Source organism: Pongo pygmaeus, chromosome 1, assembly GCF_028885625.2.
Source record: "Pongo pygmaeus isolate AG05252 chromosome 1, NHGRI_mPonPyg2-v2.0_pri, whole genome shotgun sequence".
Classification (NCBI taxonomy): domain Eukaryota; kingdom Metazoa; phylum Chordata; class Mammalia; order Primates; family Hominidae; genus Pongo; species Pongo pygmaeus.
This window is the reverse complement of record NC_072373.2, coordinates 187,843,942-187,863,264: the sequence shown is the minus strand read 5'-3', so window position 1 is coordinate 187,863,264 and position 19,323 is coordinate 187,843,942. Positions and strand designations below refer to the sequence as shown.

At 46.2% G+C, this 19,323-nt stretch overlaps 1 protein-coding gene across 7 annotated transcripts in view; it reads left to right on the top strand.

Moving 5' to 3' along the window:
* The first annotated feature begins 883 nt into the window (after window positions 1–883).
* Window positions 884–19,323, top strand: part of TMEM269 (transmembrane protein 269) — a 38,436-nt gene continuing 19,996 nt past the window's right edge. Inside the window, exons 1-6 of one of the 7 annotated variants that reach the window (XR_010124791.1) lie at window positions 884–1,098; window positions 5,479–5,617; window positions 8,484–8,581; window positions 9,277–9,420; window positions 10,089–10,289; window positions 13,758–13,927. Coding sequence is in view for 6 of the 7 variants with exons in the window: in XM_054492012.2 (XP_054347987.1) it covers window positions 1,071–1,098; window positions 5,479–5,617; window positions 8,424–8,581; window positions 9,277–9,420; window positions 10,089–10,289; window positions 13,758–13,885 (798 nt within the window). In the remaining variant the exon portion in view is untranslated. Of the gene's footprint in view, window positions 1,099–1,245; window positions 2,389–5,478; window positions 5,618–8,423; window positions 8,582–9,276; window positions 9,421–10,088; window positions 10,290–13,757; window positions 16,048–19,323 lie in introns of those variants that run through there. The other 6 variants (XM_063657122.1, XM_054492023.2, XM_063657120.1 and 3 more) reach the window with 6 other exon arrangements.

Here is a 19,323-nt window from a genome sequence, read left to right as displayed (position 1 = left end):
GTAGCTGAGAGGTTCCAGTGAGATGATAAGAATGTCTGTACAACATGTAGCCCAGTACTTGCTGCGTGGTGTTCTCCTCAGAACATGCTCGGTCTCATACTCCTCTTTCCCGGGCTGGCTGCAAGGAGAGGCAAAGTGTCACTTGACCTCCTAGCTCCCTTGCCCTTTTATATTCTCCTGTGGGTTCCTCACAGTGATCCCTGCTCCAGTGTCGCTTCCGGTGGGCTGGTGAGGATGGGGCCCTGTCTGAGAACCCGTGCCTGAAATCCTTACCCAATACCAAAAAGTTTCTTTCTGTAGCACGTTGTCAGCCCAGCTGCCAAAGATAGTCACCTCTGAGATGCTCTTATCCCCTCCCTCTCGCTGCTCTCACCCCTGGAAGTCCGTCTCACATGGGCTCCTGAGGGGGCTCCTTCTTCCCATCCCGTCTGTTGCTCACCTGCCTCCTGCCCTGCAGGATTGCAGATCCTTCCTCCACAATGCCTGCCAGGTTACTCTTCCTGAAACAACCTGACCACGTCACCTACCTACTGAAAAACTTTTCTTCAGGAATTGAATCCAAATTCCTTAGCTTGTCATTCATCCAAATAGTATTCCTATGTGCCTATGCCCTTCCTATAGGCACAGCGAACAGTAGCGAAGCAAACGTACAAGCAGCCCTGCCCGCGTACAAGCAGCCCTGCTCGCATGGAGCTTACCTTCTAGGGGCCCAGGAGAGGCTGGGCCCAGCATCCCTGGACAGCCTCGCCTCCGCAGCGCATTTCCTGCACCACTCCGGGCCCACGCGCCTGGGCCGCCGTCTCCACCGTGAAACCTTCCCAGCCTGGCCCAGGTAGAGGAGAAGTCCCCTTCCCCGGGACTCCTCCATTCCCCACCGCCCTCACTACAAGACCTGGGCTCCCCTGGAAACTGAGGCCCTTCTCCCCGACTACAGACCCGCAACCCCTCCCCTGCTCTGGGGATTGTGAGCTAAGAGCTAGGGTGGGAGCGAGAGGCGCTCCTCGCCAGGGCTGGCCCCCTCCACCGCACAGGAAACGGGGCAGGAGGGTGGACCCCCATCTCATGTAGGAATGCCTTGTCCCCAGGGTGAGCCCCCAGGTGAGCCTCCGCGGCCGCGTGGAAGGGGTGAGAAGCGCCGCTGCCCGGGTGCTGTCGGCGACCAGCCCAGCTCCATCTTCCCGATGTGGTCGCGGCTGAAGCCGGGCCTGGGCAGCCTCGGGACAGCCAGAGTGGGCCAGGGGGACCACGTCGCGTCCCCAGAGGCCGGCCCTCCGTCGGAGGGTTTCCAGCCTCCAGGAAAGGAGCGGGGGCTGGGAGGGGAGGGGAGAGGGTCTGTAACTGGCATGAGCGGCGGCGTCGCCGTGCCTGTGCCACGCGTGTCGCCGGTTGGAGAGCTCCGCCTGGATGGTTTCACTCCGCGGAGGCGCCGCCCTGCCACTCAGTTAGAAACCTCAGAGCCATATTCAACTCTCCCCTCCTCTGCAGCCCCACTGCCACAACCCTGCTTTTCTCCTCCTCACGTCCACCCTCCTCGCCCCCCCTCCCCCGTCTCCTGGCCGGTTTCCTTTTCTGCAGTTTGCCGCCTCCAAGCCGCCCTGCGCTCCCTGCCCGTGTCTGACAAAGACTCTGCTCCCTTACTGAACACCACAGTGCCCGCCACGGGCTGCCACTCAAGGTCACATCCGCACGACCACCCCCTGCAGCCTACCTGCCAGTGTCATCTCTGGTCACCCCTCTCTCCCAGGATCCAGCCTCCTCATCGTGCTTCCGCACCTGCGGTTCATTCCCTGGGCCAAGAATGTCCCTCCTAATTCTTTGTTCATCCTTAGAGACCCTGATAAATGTCACCACAGGAGTGGAACCTTTCCCTGCCCCACCCCAGACTTAGTCTCTCCACAACAGCTGGCACATCCCCTTGTCCAACATTACACTTGTCCCTACACACAGCTGCCTCCTCTACCAGACTCTGAGCTGCTGGAGGGTGTGGCCTGGCTCTTGTTCTTCTCCTCATCCCCACACACACACAAGGCCTGGCACAGAGCAGCCATCAGCAATAAATAAACAGCATTTAAAAAAATAAGTAAGTGGAAGACCAAAAGAACTGGGTAGTTGCTGGGTATGCGGAAGGGGCTGGACTGTTGAGCATTCATCTGAGGCTTCTCGGAGGCCACACTGGGCAGGGTTAGATGGAGGGTCAATAGATTTGGTGCAGCGAGAGGGCCTCAGGGAAGCACCAGAGTGACCTGTGATGTTAATTTAACAAACACAGAACAACGTCTATTGTCAGGCCTCATACTGGGCACAGGGACCTCGGCCAGCACTCAAATTGCATTCCCTGCAGGAAAGCCAGTGTAGGCGGTGCCAAAACAGAGTGCCAAGTGTCACACGGTAAGCACAAGAAGACAAGACCATACAGATGAGGGGCACCTAACGTGCTTGGGGGGGATGTCAGAGGGGCTTCCCAAAGAGGAGCACCACCCAACCCAAGTCCAAAGGGAGGTTCTGAGAAGGGTGGGGAGGACTGAGAGGAAGCTGGGAGAGCTGAGCAGGGCTGGCACACCAAACGCAGGAGTTGGACTCCATCCTGAGGGCATTCAAGAAGCTGGGGAGTGATCAGATCACCTGCAGGCTCGTGCTGTGCCAAGCCTCAGCCCTCACCCCTCCTGGGAGCCTTCTCACCCCGTGGCAGGCTGAGCCCCTTTTTGGTGCTCCCTTAGTAGCCCAGTCACCTCTTTTCTGTGCAGGGTTAGGTACTGCGGCTAAACTGTGTCCCTTGGTCTTAATATTTTGTGTCCCAAGCATCAGGCACCACATCTTGCCCCTGGCCCAACATTTGCTGAATGAATGAGTAGTTCCTTATTTCTGTTGTCTTCTACAGCCCTTACTCTCAATTCCACATCCTTTCACACCTGGGACCCATGCATTCTGCTGCAAACAGCATTTAATTGGGAAAGAGGAGACCCAAATCAAATCCTGGCTCCACCATTTACTGGACAAGTCACTTAACTCTCCTGAAACCTCAGTTTCCCCATCTGTAAGATAAGAGACCACTATGAATAGAGTCTAAGTCTCCACATGTATGCAAGAGACTCATTTCCTTGGATAGGTTGTAAACTCTGTGATGGCAGGGACCAAGGTTTCTACCAGCACCCAGCTCAGGCAGAGTATATAACCAATGCAACATTCAGTCCTCTTTGTCGGTAGACAACAGAGCACAGGGGAAAGAACACTTAAGGCAAAATTGTAAGTTTTGTTCTGCCACTTCTGGTGTGACCTTGAGCTAGGTTCTTCCCATCTCTGAGTCTTCCTTGCTTTACCCGGAAAGTAGGGATAAGAATCCTGGCCTGACAGTGCTCACAGGGCCAATGGAAATCCTAAATGTGAAAGTGGTTTGTGAATGGAGGAGATAATGAAAGAGATAATATAGTAGACAATTGACCATTAATTAAAAATTAACCAGTGTGAAGTAGCACAGAGGCAGCAGCAATGCTTGACAGCTGGTAGACAGACCCTGGGCACCTGCTAACTGTTTCTGAGCAGCAGACACTGGGATGTTTGATCTTGCTGGGGTCAGCCCAGAGACCCAGGAGAGACCACTACAGCGGGTTCATGGGGAGGGAGTATGCAGCAAGTCCTTTGTCCCCTTCCCTCACCAGATTTCCCTGGCTTGCATTGCTTCTTGTTTTAGGTTTGGAGGGGCTCTGGCATAAGAAGGTCTTAGGAATCCCAATGGCTCTGGCCATGTAGCTACTGATCCCCTTTGGTGAGTGAGGCTGGCCCATGGAGGCAGTGAGCCCAGCAGTGCTGCCCTGATAAACTCTAGTCCCAAACTCCAAGTCCCAGGTGCTGGCATCTTGGTTGCAGGTTTACGAGAAAGGACCATGGTTTGTCTTAGCTCTTGTCCAGACCAGATGGGCCTGGGGCTGAACAGAGGGGCTGGATGGAGGCAGAGCTGGAGGTGAGATTAATCCTCACCTCTGAAATGGGTGAGGATTAAATGAGAAGACAGATCTGGGAACACCTTGAAACTTGTTTATTTTACTCAAATGCAGGATCTATTTGTGGCTGGTATGTTTACCCCAACCAGTGGGGCTTCTCAGTTTTGGGGAGGAATGGGGCTCTTTCTCCAAGAGACTCAGTTTGACAAGCAGATTGAGTGTAAGGTGTACAAATGTGGTCTTAGAGTGAAAACAGAGACAAGACAGGCTGTGAAGATGGGCAGGGCCAGCCAATTCCCTGTTGTGGGAGAGACTGGGAGAGACTGGGAGCACTGTGGGGCCTGGGCTGGACGGGCCCGCACACACAGGGAGGCTGCTGCTGCCTCGCAGGCCTGGCCATTGAGCTCCCTCACTGCCACATCCCACACACCTCCTCCTGCTGAAATCTATGCTCCTAGCAGAAGAAACACCAGATTTAGAATCAAACAGATGGGATTTGGTTCTACTTACTGTATGACTTTGAGCAAGTATCTTCCTTTCTTTTAGCCGTAGTTTCCTCATTCATAAAATAGGGGAGAATTCTAGCACCATCTCCTGAGGTTGTCAGGATCTGAGAAGCAGACATGGGGATGGGAACATAGTGAAAAGATCTTTGTGAACTATTCAGTACTATACACTTTTTTTTTTAGACAGAGTCTTGCTCGGTCACCCAGGCTGGAGTGCAGTGGTGTGATCTCGGCTCACTGCAACCCCTGCCTCCTAGGTTCAAGCGATTCTCCTGCCTCAGCCTCCTGAGTAGCTGGGATTACAGGTGTGCACCACCACACCCAGCTAATTTTTGTATTTTTAGTAGAGACGGGGTTTCAACATGTTGGCCAGGCTGGTCTTGAACTCCTGGCCTCAGATGATCCACTTGCCTCAGCCTCCCAAAGTGCTGGGATTACAGGCATGAGCCACCATGTCCAGCTACACATTCATTTTTAATCTGCCGTCTCTTCCCTTGTGGGAAGTAGGCCTGCTCTTCTGACTGGGACCTGTCAGAACCAGGACCTTGAGGCACCTCGGCTGCAGCCCTGTGCTTCAGAAGGAGTGAGCTTGGACTGTGGGACAACAGGGCTTCCTGGCACTAATTCTCTCTCAAGCCAACCCTTCATCAGTGACAAGGGCCCACCTCTTAGATGGGAGAAGGGCCCATATCCCCTGCGTTCTGGGCCATGGGGCTCCAGGAGAGTCAGCATATGGACTGGAGGGATGTCTGCACTGCAGGGCAAAGGTGCAGTCGGAGAGGGAGTGGAAACTATGCTTGTGTTGGTTCACCCACTCTGCTATTGAGCTTTCCCAAGACGCTGGATCCTCAGCACCTTTGTCTTCACCTCCTGAGTCTCCTTCATCTACCTCCTGTCTCCCTTAGTCCAGCCAGTGAAACAGAATGTAGGGAGGGTGCCATTCTGGGATGAGATCTAGTGGAACAGTTCCCTGGGAGCCTCTTCTGGGACTCCTTAACCTTGGGAACCCTTTGTCCCTCTCTCTTGGGCCCCAGGTAAGGGTACCAGTTTCTTCCTGAGCCATGACCAGAGCCATTCCCAGATAAATGAGGTTTCCTGGAAGGATGTTACCAGTGCCTTATCTCTGACCAATATGGTGCTGGGGCTCTTCTCCATCATCTTCAGCTTCAGCAGGTAGGTCTGGGGCCCAGCAAGCTCTTAGCCAAGAGCTGGAGCCAATGGCATGAGGGAAGGAGAGGGAGAGTTTAGAGAGCAGGCACTGAGGCATAGGAATCCACGGTGTACCCAGGGAAAGTGCAGTGGCTTAGGAGTCAAGAGGCCAAGATCCCATACTCAACTGTACCAGTTCATACCAGCTATGGCAGTCTAGAATGGTTTTTATGAGAAAGTCAATAGATTCTGTTCTGGTGGCCCTTATGCAATCTTTGGGTAGGCCACAGTTCATATTTTCTAATTCTTAGATCATATGACCTGGCAGAATATTTGAAATTAGCACTGTTCTGGGAGGTCCGAGACATGTATATGTTCCCCCGAAATGTTGTAAGCAAATTCTATTTCTGTAAGTTGAATCCCATTTCAATGTTTTTGGGATGTCAGTCCTTTAAAGATAAATCCTTTATGATGCAGGTAACATCTCCTAATCTACTTGATTGTCTATAACCATCAGCAAGTGACTTCTCTTTGGATTTGTTTCTCATCCACAAAATAAGATGACTTTACCTGATGATGTTTAAGCCCCCTTCCAGCTGGAAATTTTTGTGATTCTCTAAGTCTTGGTTTTTGGAGTATAATAACATAGGGCACACCTACAGCAGAAAATTTCTTTTTTAAAGAAACTTTTTTTTTTTTTTTTTTTTAAGAGATGAGGTCTCACTATATTGCCCAGGCTGGTCTCAAACACCTGGGCTCAAGTGATCCACCTGCCTAGGCCTCCCAAAGTGCTGGGATTACAAACGTGAGCCACTGTGCCCAGCCCAGAAAATTTCTATCTTCTTAGTTCAGCCTAATTTTCTAAGAGTGTTGCCATGATGGTGCCCTGAGTATTTTTATTTAGCTTCAGTCCCCTTTAGATACATAGGACTAGGTCTAAACAAAGGAAATGCTGTGGTAGTTTGGAGACAGCTGAGGTCTAGGTCAGGCCCTTTGCTTCTTCTGGGTTGCCTAAGCATTGTAATCAGGGTGCAGACTTGAGAATGGGCCTCTCAGGGCAGGTTTGCTTGGAGCTGTGGTGGCAGCTTTTAGAGGGACCTGGGAGCGGGTGCTGGATGGAGGCACAGAATCAAGAATGTGGGGTCTGAAAGAGCTCATGGAAATCATTTAAAGCATCAAAATACATGAGACAAAAACTAATAGAACTGAAAGGACAAATTGATGAGTCTACTATCAAGGTTGGAGATTTCCACACCCCTCTATCAGAAACTGACAGATCCAGCAGACAGAAAATCAGCAAACACATAGTTGAAGTCAGCAACACTATTGGTCACCTGGATAAAATGGACATCTATAGAGTACTTCATCCAACCATGCAGAGTACACATTCTTCTCAAACTCACTTGGACAGATCACATTCTGGGCCATAAAACATACCTTAACAAATTTAAAAGAAGTATACTCTCAGACCACATGGAAATGAACTAGAATTCAATAACAGAAAGATAGCTGAAAAATCCTGAAATATATGGAGATTAAACAACACACTTCTAAATGACACATGGATAAAAGAAGTCTCATGAAACATTAAAAATGTTTTGAACTAAAAAAAATGAAAATATGATTTATCAAAACTTATAGGATGCAGGGCAAGCAGTGCTTTGCTTTGAGGGAAATTTATTGCATTGAATGCATATAGTCAAAAAAAGAAAGATTTAAAATCCATAATTTAAGCTTTAACCTTAGGAAACTAGAAAAAGAAAAGCAAACTAAATCCAAAGTAAGCATAAAAAGTAAAAAGTAAAAATCATGCCGGGCGCAGTGGCTCATGCCTGTAGTTCCAGCACTTTGGGAAGCTGAGGCTGGTGGATCACTTGAGGTCAGGAGTTCGAGACCACCCTGGCCAACATGGTGAAACACCATCTCTACTAAAAATACAAAAATTAGCCAGATGTGGTGGCAAATGCCTGTAATCCCAGCTACTTAGGAGGCTGAGGCAAAAGAATTGCTTGAACCTGGGAGGCAGAGGTTGCAGTGAGTGGAGATCACGCCACTGCACTCCAGCCTGGGCAACAGAGGGACTCCATCTCAAAAAATAAAATAAAAATTAGAGTGGCAATCAGAGAAATTGAAAACAAGAAATTAATAGAGAAAAATGAATGAAACCAAAAGCTGATTCTTTGAGAAGATCAATAAAATCGATAAACCTCTAGCCAGGCTAACCAAGTTAAAAAAAAGACAAGAAAGAAATTACCAATATCAGAAATGAAACAAGGGCCATTACTACTGATTCCACAGACATTAAAAGGATAATAAAGGAATGCTATGAACAACTCTATGCCCACAAATTTGATATCGTAGCTGAAAATAATCCCTTAAAAGATATAAGTTACCAAAACTCACACAAGGAGAAACAGGTCATCTGAATAGGTTTGTATCCATTAAACAAATCATTTAGCACACACTCCTCATTTTACAGATGGGGGAACAGGCCTAGAGATGGGGTAGTGATTTACCTAAGAATTCATAGGGAGATGGTGGTGGAGGCTGGGCTAGAACCTAGGTCCCCTCTGCCATCAAAAATGCCTGGAAGTTAGAGTTGGAAGGGATCTTAGTGATGTTCTAGGGGGTTTGGGGCACCCCTTTAAGACTGTAGATTGAGTTTGTGAGGGATGTAGGCATGTGTGTGCATGTGTGGTGCAAAAAGCAGCATATATCAGAAAGGATGTGAGTGTGGGGGACATGAGAGATGTGTGTATGTGTGCAAGTGTGGGAGGCGTGTGGGAAGTATATTAGTGTATACTAATATACTAATTGGGGTGGGGGGAAGAGTCTCCAGTGGAAACTGCAAAAGTGCTTCCCTGTTTGGGCTTGCTGGCCTGCACTTTAGGAAACGCCACTATGCCTCCTGGATGCTCCTGGTCAGCTTCCTGTTGGACGTGGCAGTCAGGGCAATGACCAGCCACATCAACATCTGCTCCAAATTGGGTGAGTTCAGGCCCCAGGCCCCTAATCCTTGCCCCCAGTAGCATCCATCTGGGGTCACCCCTTCATCCATCCTCTAACATCCTGCAGGCCTTCATCAGGCATCCACCCCTGTTCACACCCCCCTGAGAGCAGCAGCAGCAGCCCTGGAGCAGGAGTTCAGGAGCCCCGCGGTCCAGCTCCAGCTCCTCTGCTGGCTCACTTACTGACCTTTGGGCAGTCCTTGTCCTGGCTTTCAGTTTTCTCATCTGCCCTGCTTCCCTGTTCTGGGCCCATCCAGGTATTGGAGTGGAAGTGGGTAGGGGTGGGGTGAGAGGAAGTTGGCAGAGAGGAGATGAAAATTAAACCAGCAGAGCAGCTGGTTTAAAATACAGTAAAATGCTTCCATGTAAGATTTAGCTTGAAAAAAGTCCCACAGCTTATCAGTTTGTATCTGATTGTAGTCCAAGCCTTGCATGTTAAGGGATGGGAAAACTAAGATCTGAGGGGGAAATACTTGCCCAAGGCCACTGGCCAGCGCAAGGCAGAGCCAGGAGGAGATCCCGATCTTTGATCTGAAGACTGCCCCAGAGGAGAAGCTGTTGCTTTCTGGGACCTCAGGACCCCTCTTGTCACTACCCCAGCTCCCCTACTAGATGGGGGCTAAGGTGCAAGACGTGGGAGTATAAGTTCTTCTAACCTTGGGCCCTCTGGGGCAGGAGCTGAGCTGAATGACTTTGCCGTCTTCACCACCTTCGGCTTGGCCTCCGCTCTGCTCCTAGGCGTGGATGGACTTCTGAGTGGGATCCTGGCCATCATCTATGTGTCAGCTGCTTCTTTCCACTTGTCCTTTTATTCATCTGGTGAGTGGAACCAAGATTGCCTTAGAAAAGAGGGCAGGGGAGCATAGAACGGGGGGTTGTCGGATGCCAGAAGCCTGGGGTGCAGTTACTGACTCCTTTTTTGGAGCTTCTCTTCCTTCCTCCTTGCATGCCCCATGCCCCATGCCCACTGAAGGCTGCAGGCTGCATTGGCAGAGCCCTGGGCTGGGAGGCAAGGGCCTTCATTTCTTGGAGCAGCTGTGCCTCTTTCTCAATGCATGACCTGTGACCTTTGGATGGAGCACATTGATTCTTGGACTAGAACTGGAGGTTGTATTCCAGTTCCTCAAAACAGATGGAGAAACCATGCTCCAGTGAGGGAAATTGTCTTGCCTACGGTCACAAAGTGAGGGAGAGCAGATACAGCACAGGGCTTAGACTAGCAGGTCTCAAAGGACCCTTTCAGCAGAGACTTCCTAGGAGCCAGGGCACACCCTGGTCCTAGCTGGCTGCCTGCTTTCCCTTGGAAAACCAATGTAAAACCCATGCATCATCTTTGTGAATAAACGATTTTCAGCCTGCCACTGCCTTTGGGTTTAAGGGAATATTGTATCCTGGGTAGGGGAATACCCAAAGAGAGAGCGGCTTGCTTCATTTTGGTATCTTTAGAGCACAGGGAAGCAGCTAATCTCCAGTGTTCTTCCTGGCAGGAGTCCCCTCCATATACAAGGGTCTACCCTGCCCCTATGCTTCCTGCATCTTGGCTTCCACCTCCCTTCTGACCAAAGGCAACAGGTTCATCCTCTGCTGCATGGCCTCACTCATGATTCTCTTCATGATGGACCAGAGCTACTATCCATATGACAAAATCCTGGAGTCTGAGAACTGGAAAAAATTGGTTTATATAGGAGGTGAGTGAAAATGTCACTATGGCCAATTTGTTATCACTGTTGCTTATTGCCACTGTACCTCACCCCAGCATTTTTCTATCTCCCTTATTCTGCTTTATTTTTGCCCATAGAACTGATAATCATCTGACATATTTACTAGTTTCTTATTGTCTATAAACACTAAACCTACCCCCAATAGAGGACTCTCTTTTATTCATGCTATTAATATAATCCCCAGTGCCTAGAAGTGTGTCAATCACATCGTAGGTGCTCAGTATATACTTGCTAAATGTTAATAAGTTCAATAGAGATTTAGGAAGCACCCACCGTGTGCCAGGTACTGGAAATCAAATTGGTAAACTAGGCAAACAGTCCCTGCCTCTGAATCTAGAGCCTGATCACAGGGGAGACAGATATCAAACAAATAATCACAGAAATATCTAGAAACACATAGTTTTACTGTATGTATTATGCAAGTGCAGGGTGCTCTGAGAGAGTGTCAGAGGGTGACCTACTTCAGGCTGGGATGATCTGAAGGGAAGAAAGGATCCTTAAGCAGGTGTCATTTAAGTGAGACCTACAAGAGGAGTGGCCAGGTGGGGATGGGGAGGTTCAGGAGGTTCAGGCAGAGGAACAGTATGTTGTGATGGCTTTGAGGCCACAGGGGCTGGACACATTAATGGAGCAATGTGGCTGAAACTTGCTGAGACAGCCAGTGACACAGACTGAGGCCATGAGGTGAGCAGACCTGGCAGGATTTGGGATTTGATACCAAAGACAAATGAGGAGCCTCTAAAGGGATTTATGCAGGGAAGTGGTATGACTGGAGCAGCAGTTTTCAATAATCACTTTGACTGCAATGTGGAGAATAGATTGTAGGTCTGAGAGGTAAGGAGGAAAACAAACTTTTTGTTCAGATGAGAGGTCATGGTGGCAGTGGAGATAAAGAGAAGTGAATGGATTTGAGATAAATGTTGGAAATAGAATTGACATTGAGGAAGGAGGAGACATGAATGACTCTTAGGGTTGGGTTTGAAGTAACTGAGCACTGGGTTCCAGGCCCTGAGTTCCTGGTCACACTGGGGCCTTGCAGAAGTCTCCCTAGAGCTTCCCCTGATTTAGGGCTTCCTTCAAGGAATATCAGTTTTTCTTCTCTTAAAATGTGCTCCTGTAAACAAGACAAACAACTGTGGGGATACAGAGTTCCTTCCATTATTCCCGTGTGAGTCCCATCTAGTTTATAGGGTCTTCGGTTTCATCCTGACCTTTCCCTTAAGTTTTATACCTTTTGTAACGTTAGCACCAACAGCTCTTTCAAAGCTCCAGGAGCTGGCTCCTCCTACGCCTTAGGTGGCAGAGGCAGAATGGTGGAGAAGCTTCTGGGTTTGGAAGCTTCTCAGGAAGACCTGAGCCCAAGTTCTAACTCTAGCACATATTAGTTGAACTTGGGCTAATACCTCACTGTTTTAAGCTCAATTTTATTCATCTGTAAAACGAAGCCACTAATCCCTACTTTGCAGGATTTCTGAGATTAAATGAGATAATAAATATAAATCCTCTGGCACAGATGTGTCCATTTCTAGCCTCACCCTTCTCCTCCACCTCCCCTTCTCCTATCTCATAACAGTAGTATTGCTTAGTGTTCTTCGCTTCTGCAGATACTACTGATACCCCTCTTCTCAAAATAAACCACATACTTGGCCTCAGCCTTCCTCAGATTGTCCTGCTGTGTGAGTAAGGGAGGAAACTGCACCTTACAGATTTTGACAACAGTTAATACCAGAGCCCTACTGGGTAGAATTCAAAATGGTTTCTGTGGACGTTCTTCTTATTTGGAGCGCAGCCAGTCGCCTTCTTAGACTGAGGTCCCTACTACCCCACAGAGCTTCGTACGTCTGAGAACTGGCCTGTGACCAGCACTCTGAGACCTTATATGATATACTTTTTTTTTTTTTTTTTTACAGAGAGTACCCCAAAATCATACATATATTGTAGAGAGGGGTCTCACTCTTTTGTCCAGGCTGATCTCAAATTCCTGGACTCAAGCAATCCTCCTGCCTTGGCTTCCCAAAGTACTGAGATTACAGGCATGAGCCAATGCGCCAGTCATGTACTTTCCAAGACAACTCTGGTTTTCAGTATTGTCTTTTTGCCTCAACAGTCAATGACTATTCTTGAAATGCAGTATTCCAAAATGCCCATGCATATCCTTAACTGCTTCTTACTCCTAGAAGTGGTCTTCTATCAGATCATATGTTCTGATTTCTCTTACAGGATACATGGTGATCATTCCCATGGAAATACCATTGGCTCATAGTCTCTTTGTCCTCTTTTTGAGCTCCCTGAGGCAGTATGTCTGGTTTTTAAGAGTTAAGCAGAAGTGGGTTTGAATCAGGACCTTGCAAGGGTTACTTCTGTTTCTTCTTATGAAAAACAGACTTAGTTCTAAACCACGGGATTATTGTGAAATGTAAATGAAAAAAAATGTACACATCTAGCAGAATGTCTAGTGCAAAATAGATATTCCACAAACGTGAGTGCTCTTTTGCCTTTTGGTGGCGAATCTGAGTTGCAAATTGTGTTGGGAGTCCCCAAGACCACCCCTGAGAAGACTCACAGGACTCAGCTTGTTGTACTCATGGCTAAGATTGATTTCAGCAAAAGGATGTAAAGCAAAATCAGCAAAGGGAAAAGGTGCAAGTTCAGGGGAAACCAGGTGCAAGCTTCAGAGAGTCCTCTCCCAGTAGAGTCACACGAGATGCACTTAATTCCTCAGCACTGAATTGTTATAATTGTTATAAAGTGTTGGCTACCAGGGAAACTGATCAGAGACTCAGTGCCCAAGTTTTACTGGGGGATGGTCACATCAGCACCCTGTGCCTACCAGGTACCAAAATTCCAGACTCCCAGAAGGAAAGCAGGTGTTAGCACTGTGCTTATATGAACAGTCTAGGAACAGTGAGACACTCTTATCAGTTGGGGAAAGTTTTATGTTGGTCTAGGGAACTGTTTACTATTCAAGTTTCCAGCCATCAGCCAAGGGCCAGCCTAGCAAGAAGGCCTTTCTGAGGATAGCAGTCTCAGGCCTGCACGTAAACTCTTTTCTGCATACATATCATATTGCATTGGTCATTATCACGTTAAATTTAAAACAATGAGGTAGTTTTTTTTTTCCTAACAAGGGTTTTTGGTTTTTGTCTTGTTTTGTTTTGTTTTCCCTAACAAAGGCAATTCAGATTTATTATTGGCTGAAACTTCTGATGTGAATTTGACACAATGGAACCTGAGACTGCATTGGGCTATACTTCTGTAGTTACTTACCTATCTCTATTAAACTGAACTTGAAGACAGGGCTCCTGTCTCTTTTTGTTTGTTGCTTAGGCACTGTGGGTGAAAAATAAACAATGGGAGGGTGGGGACGGGAGAGTAGAGGGTAGAGAGCATAGAAGACAGCTTCCTAGAAATTGAGTGCACTTTTTCTTCTTCCAGGTGTCATCATGCTGTTTTTCTCCCCATTGTCTCTGTCTGCTTTTTACTGCCTGATGTGGTCGCTCTCGTACATCTTCTTTCCAGATGCTCTGTGGGGCAAGGCAGCCTGTCTTTCGCCACAGCACTGAGGAAGCTAAACAGCTCTACCAGCTCCTGCCGGCCTCTGTGGGGTTTGTGTCAGCATATTGGGTCAAGCCTGCACTAAAGCGTTGTATGTGCCTGTGTTCTCATATACTAGATATATGGTATGTCTGTTGCCATGAAGTGAGCAAACCAAAGTAGGGTCAATGACCTTCACATCTTTCTCTTTATTCAGGGTTCTGACTCCCTTGCGGACAATACTTGTTTATGTCACGTAGAACAGAATATCCCCCTGCCTCAAGCTCAGTGTGGGCTGGGTTTGGGTTCCAGCTCCGTTACCAGCTGGGTGACTGTGTGCTACTAAGGTCCATCCCTTGGAAAGGAGTGAGAGCCTTCAGAACTGGTATTGGCCTCGGCCTCAGCCCTGCCTGGTGGGGCTTCCTGAAGCATTTCTTACTCTTGCAGACTCTGGCTCTGAGAGTAGAGCTAATCACAGGACTCTCTTGTTGCCCAGTTTGAATGTGTGTAGGATTTTGTAACTTAAACATTCTGTATTTTAATAGTTCAAAGCTGCTGCCTTTTGCTTTTGTTTAGCAGTTAGAGACATTGGTGACACAGGGCATCATCGGGCTTGCAGGATCTCGTGTGGATTTTCTTTCCTACACTGGAAACTACTAAACCCTAGCTATTCAGATGCCACTTCATATTCTAAAATCCAAATCAAATAGAAATAAACAGTACTGCATGGCAAAGTTGTACCTTACCGAGAACTCAGGTCCACTGAGCCCCCAGTGTAGACAGACATTCCACCTCCCAGATCGTGGAAAAAAGGATTGATGGCTGGTTCTGCTCCCCGCTCAGAGACTGTGCCAGAACACCTTCTACCCTGGATATAACTTTTTTAAGTTTCCAGAATAATGTATGTGGTAAATATACATCTATTCTCAAATTAGATGTTTAAAAATAAAAACCCAAAGTAAGATTTGGCTGTAACAGAATAGATAGTGCCCTCCTGTTAAATCATTCATATGTTCCTAGTTAGATGGATTTGCCTGTGTCCCATGACTTTATATCTCCTTCAGTTTAGGTTTTGTATTTTTGCTATCTGCCATAGTGCCTGGCACTCAGAAATGTTCACTTTGTATATGAATTGATTTAGTTGTGGATTCTAGTAAGTTACATACAAGGTTACTACAATGTGGTAAGAATTTTACAAATATACATGGGCTTAGACATTTCAATATGATGTCCTTCAGTGCTGTACATTCATTTCAGTGTAGTGCTGTACATTCATTTCAGTGTGATGCTCCCCTTAAAGCATTTTAGGAACTCCAATTTGAAAATGATCTTCACATAAATTCTTAAGGACCAAGCAGCTGTAACAATGCCTGAATAAATAGGTGCTCAACACCACCACCACCAAAAAGCGAAAAACATGTTTTATTCTGAACTGACTAAATTTTTTCCAAAAACCTAACATTTGAGATTAGCCAATTATATCCTATTATTAAATCAAATTAGGTATCATATTTGGACTCAAATGACTTGTGGCTGTTTCTAAAATTTGAAACTATGTTAAAAGGAAAAAGATGCAATTCTGAAAGAGAATTTCCATGTCCATTTTAAGTGACAGCAGCAGAGTTAAATATACAGACCCCCAGGAGGACAGCTTTGAAAAGTAAAATACCCAATTGGATGTGTAAATTATGGCTTGATTGTAACGGCAATAATTCATACTTAATTGCCTCCAGTTTTTTTTGTAAGTTAATGACACTAGGATAGTTATAGGTCAACTGACAGCTGGTTAACAGAGGGATCTGTGCTTCCTTGCACCTCTCTGAGAGTATGGTTATACTTCTATATGGGCTTGAGGGTCTCAGATACTAAGGCTACTCATTCAATGCCTTCACTTCCTCAGATAGTGGTTTTCTAAAATAGAATGTCTCTTCTTGGGCTTCCTCTTAGGAACAAGGGAGAAGGCCAAGACTTTAAAATCTGCACTTCTCAAATGAATACATGAAGCCAGTGGGGTTTAGGCAGTTCTCTTTGTCCTAAACTTGAGAGAGTGTAGATTTCCCTCCTGGTCAACTTCTAGTCCCTTCTTCCTAACCTGAAGTCCTACTTCTGTGTCTGGTAAGCAGAATCAAGTGACTGGGAATTCTGCTACTCTTTTAGCCCTGACCTTGAATAAAACGTTTAATCTCTCTAAGCCTATTTTCTTATCTGTAAAATGGAGGATTTACTTCCTTTCAGGGTTGTTTTGTGGATTGAACAACCGTGATGTTTTATGTGGATGAACGTAAGACACCTAGAATAATGAATGGCATGTAAAATATGTTAAATAAATGTTAGATGGCTTTCTGTCCCCTCTAGCCTTCTTCTCTTCCTATATATACATATTTCAATTTAGAAAGTAATAATAGTTAACATTTACTATGTACAGTAAATGTATAGTTAACATTTACTATGTACAGTAAATGTATAGTTAACATTTACTATACCATATAACTTACTATGTGTCAGTAACCGTTCCTTGAATTTTACTATTTTACATAATCCCCTAAACAATCCAATGAGGTAGGTGACCACAGGTTTTAGGTCAGCAGTTCTCAAAGTGTGGTCTGTGGACCCCTGGGGTTCCTGAGACCCTTTCAGGGTCAAAACTGTTTTTTTTTTTTTTGTTTGAGACGGAGTCTCACACTGTCGCCCAGGCTGGAGTGGAGTGGCGTGATCTCAGCTCACTGCAAGCTCTGCCTCCCAGGTTCAAGCAATTCTCCTGCCTCAGCCTCCCGAGTATCTGGGACTACAGGCACCCGCCACCACGCCTGGCTAATTTTTTTGTTGTTGTTGTATTTTCAGTAGAGACGGGTTTCACCGTGTTAGCCAAGATGGTCCCGATCTCCTGACCTCGTGATCCGCCCATCTCGGCCTCCCAAAGTGCTGGGATTACAGGCGTGAGCCACCGTGTTTTCTTAATCCTAAAACTGGGACTAAAATGTCACTCTGATGACATTTTTGCTAATGGAGCAAAGCAATGGTGAGCAACATGCCAGACATTCTGGTTTGAATCTAGGCAGTGGCCCTAAACAGTACTGCTAGTTATTGTACTTTTCACTGCTGCAGGCTCACGGTAAAAAACAAAAAACTGAAGAATGTCATGATGAAGTAGTAAAAATTATTAATTTTATTAAATCTTTACCCTTGAGTACACTTCTTTCTTTTTTTTAGACGGAGTTTTGCTCTTGTCACGCAGGCTGGAGTGCAATGGAGTGATCTTGGCTCACTGCAACCTCCACCTCCTAGGTTCAAGTGATTCTCCTGCCTCAGCCTCCTGAGTAGCTGGGATTACAGGTGCCCGCCACTACACCCAGCTAATTTTTTGCATTTTTAGTAGAGACAGGGTTTCACCATGTTGGTCAGGCTGGTCTTGAACTCCTGACCTCAGGTGATCCACCTGCCTTGGCCTCCCAAAGTGCTAGGATTACAGGTATGAGCCACCGTGCCTGTCCGAGTACACATCTTTTTAATATTCTGTGGAATGAAATGGAAAGCACACATAGAACATTCCTGCTGCATACTGCAGTGAAGACGGTTTTCTGGAGGAAAAGCACTGGTCTGAGTTTGAGCTGAACTCGCTTCTTTTCTTATGAAACACCAAAGGACGATTGACAGACTAGGGTTGCTCAGACTTGTCCTTCTGAAAATATAAACAGAGAGAGCCTGTTGCTTCAAGAAATAGTTTTTGTTGCCAAGGATAAAATTTAAGCTTCCAAGTGAAAAGCAGAATTTTGGAAAACTTGTATCCAAACTCACTGTCACTGTGCATTTGACACTTTTCCAATACTCAGACTTTTCTGGTGAGATCAGTGGGGATATTAATGAATAAATATTTCTGACGTTGTGTAATGCAATGTGGTAACATTTGGAAAATCTGCATAACTCGGTGAACCAACATTTTCTAAATGATCAGTGCACGATGTTACAAAATCATGCATGGGTGAAAGATCTGTTCATAGGGAAAGATGCAAAGACCAAAGGATTTTAATGTAATAAAGTACAAAAAGATCACTGACATGCTATCAGATTCTATATTGCAACTAACCTTTAAGAAACCACCACTCGCTGAGTTTTGGTATAGTATTAAAGATTATCTACAATGATCATAAAAGGCTATTAAAATACTCCTCCCTTTTCTAACTACATATCAATGTGAGGCTGCATTTTCTTCATATATTTCAACCAAAACAAGATGAGAATCCAGTATACAGAAGCAGATATGAGAATTCAGCTTTTTTCCATTATGCTGGATATTGAAGAGATTTGCAAAAATGTAAAACGATGCCACTCTTCTCACTAAATGATTATTTTTGAAATTTTTTCACAAAAACGTTATTTATGTTATCCTATAATGGGTTACCACTTTTAAATGAATTAGTAAATATTTTTTAAGCTTTTAACTTCTAATAAAGCAAATATGATACATACAACAATTTTTAGAGTATATAAAACCCCTGAGACCAAAACACTTAAGAATTATTAACTTAGGGGCCGGGCACGGTGGCTCGTGCCTGTAATTCCAGCACTTTGGGAGGCTGAGGTGGGCGGATCACTTGAGGTCAGGAGTTTGAGACCAGCCTGACCAACACAGTGAAACCCTATATCTATTAAAAATACAAAAATTAGTCAGGTGTGGTGGCGGGTGCCTGTAATCCCAGCTGCTCGCGAGGCTGAGGCAGGAGAATTGCTTGAACCCAGGAGGCAGAGCCGAGATAGCACCACTGCACTCTAGCCTGAGTGACAGAGCAAGACTCCATCTCAAAAAAAAAAAAGTATTGACTTAGGGAGATTAACACTTGCCCACACAATCACCAAGTAGTGGATCTTAGAGTCAAACCCAGACAGCTTGACTTCCAAAGTCAGTGTTGTCATTATTGGTTTTAGATGTAAAGCTTCAAAAATATCTCTGTACCTTTGAGAAACTGGGGATGGACCACATCAGGATGAGGGAATTCTGGGCAGGTAAGCAGAGATGATATGTTCCTAGTTTTCTTTGACTATGCTTATAAGACCCTTAGCATTCAATGTTATTCCAATTATGGACACAATGGCCTCTGGACCCCTTACGCTGGTATTTCTTAGAGGTAGAAGATAAATATTTTTCTTTCTAAAATGTGAATAAAAGGCCAGGTATGGTGGCTCATGCCTGTAATCCCAGCATTTGGGAGGCCAGGAGTTTGACACCAGCCTAGGCAATGTGGCGATTCCCCATCTTTACAAAAAAATTTTTAAAAAATTAGCTGGATGTGGTGGAACACATCTGTAGTCCTAGCTACTCGGGTGGCTGAGGTAGGAGGATTGCTTGAGCCCAGGAGTTCAAGGCTGCAGTGAGCCATGACTGTACCACTTGCACTCCAGCCTGGGTGACAGAGCAAGACCCTGACTCAAAGGGGGGAAAAAAAACCAGGAAGGGGGAATACAAAGGTGA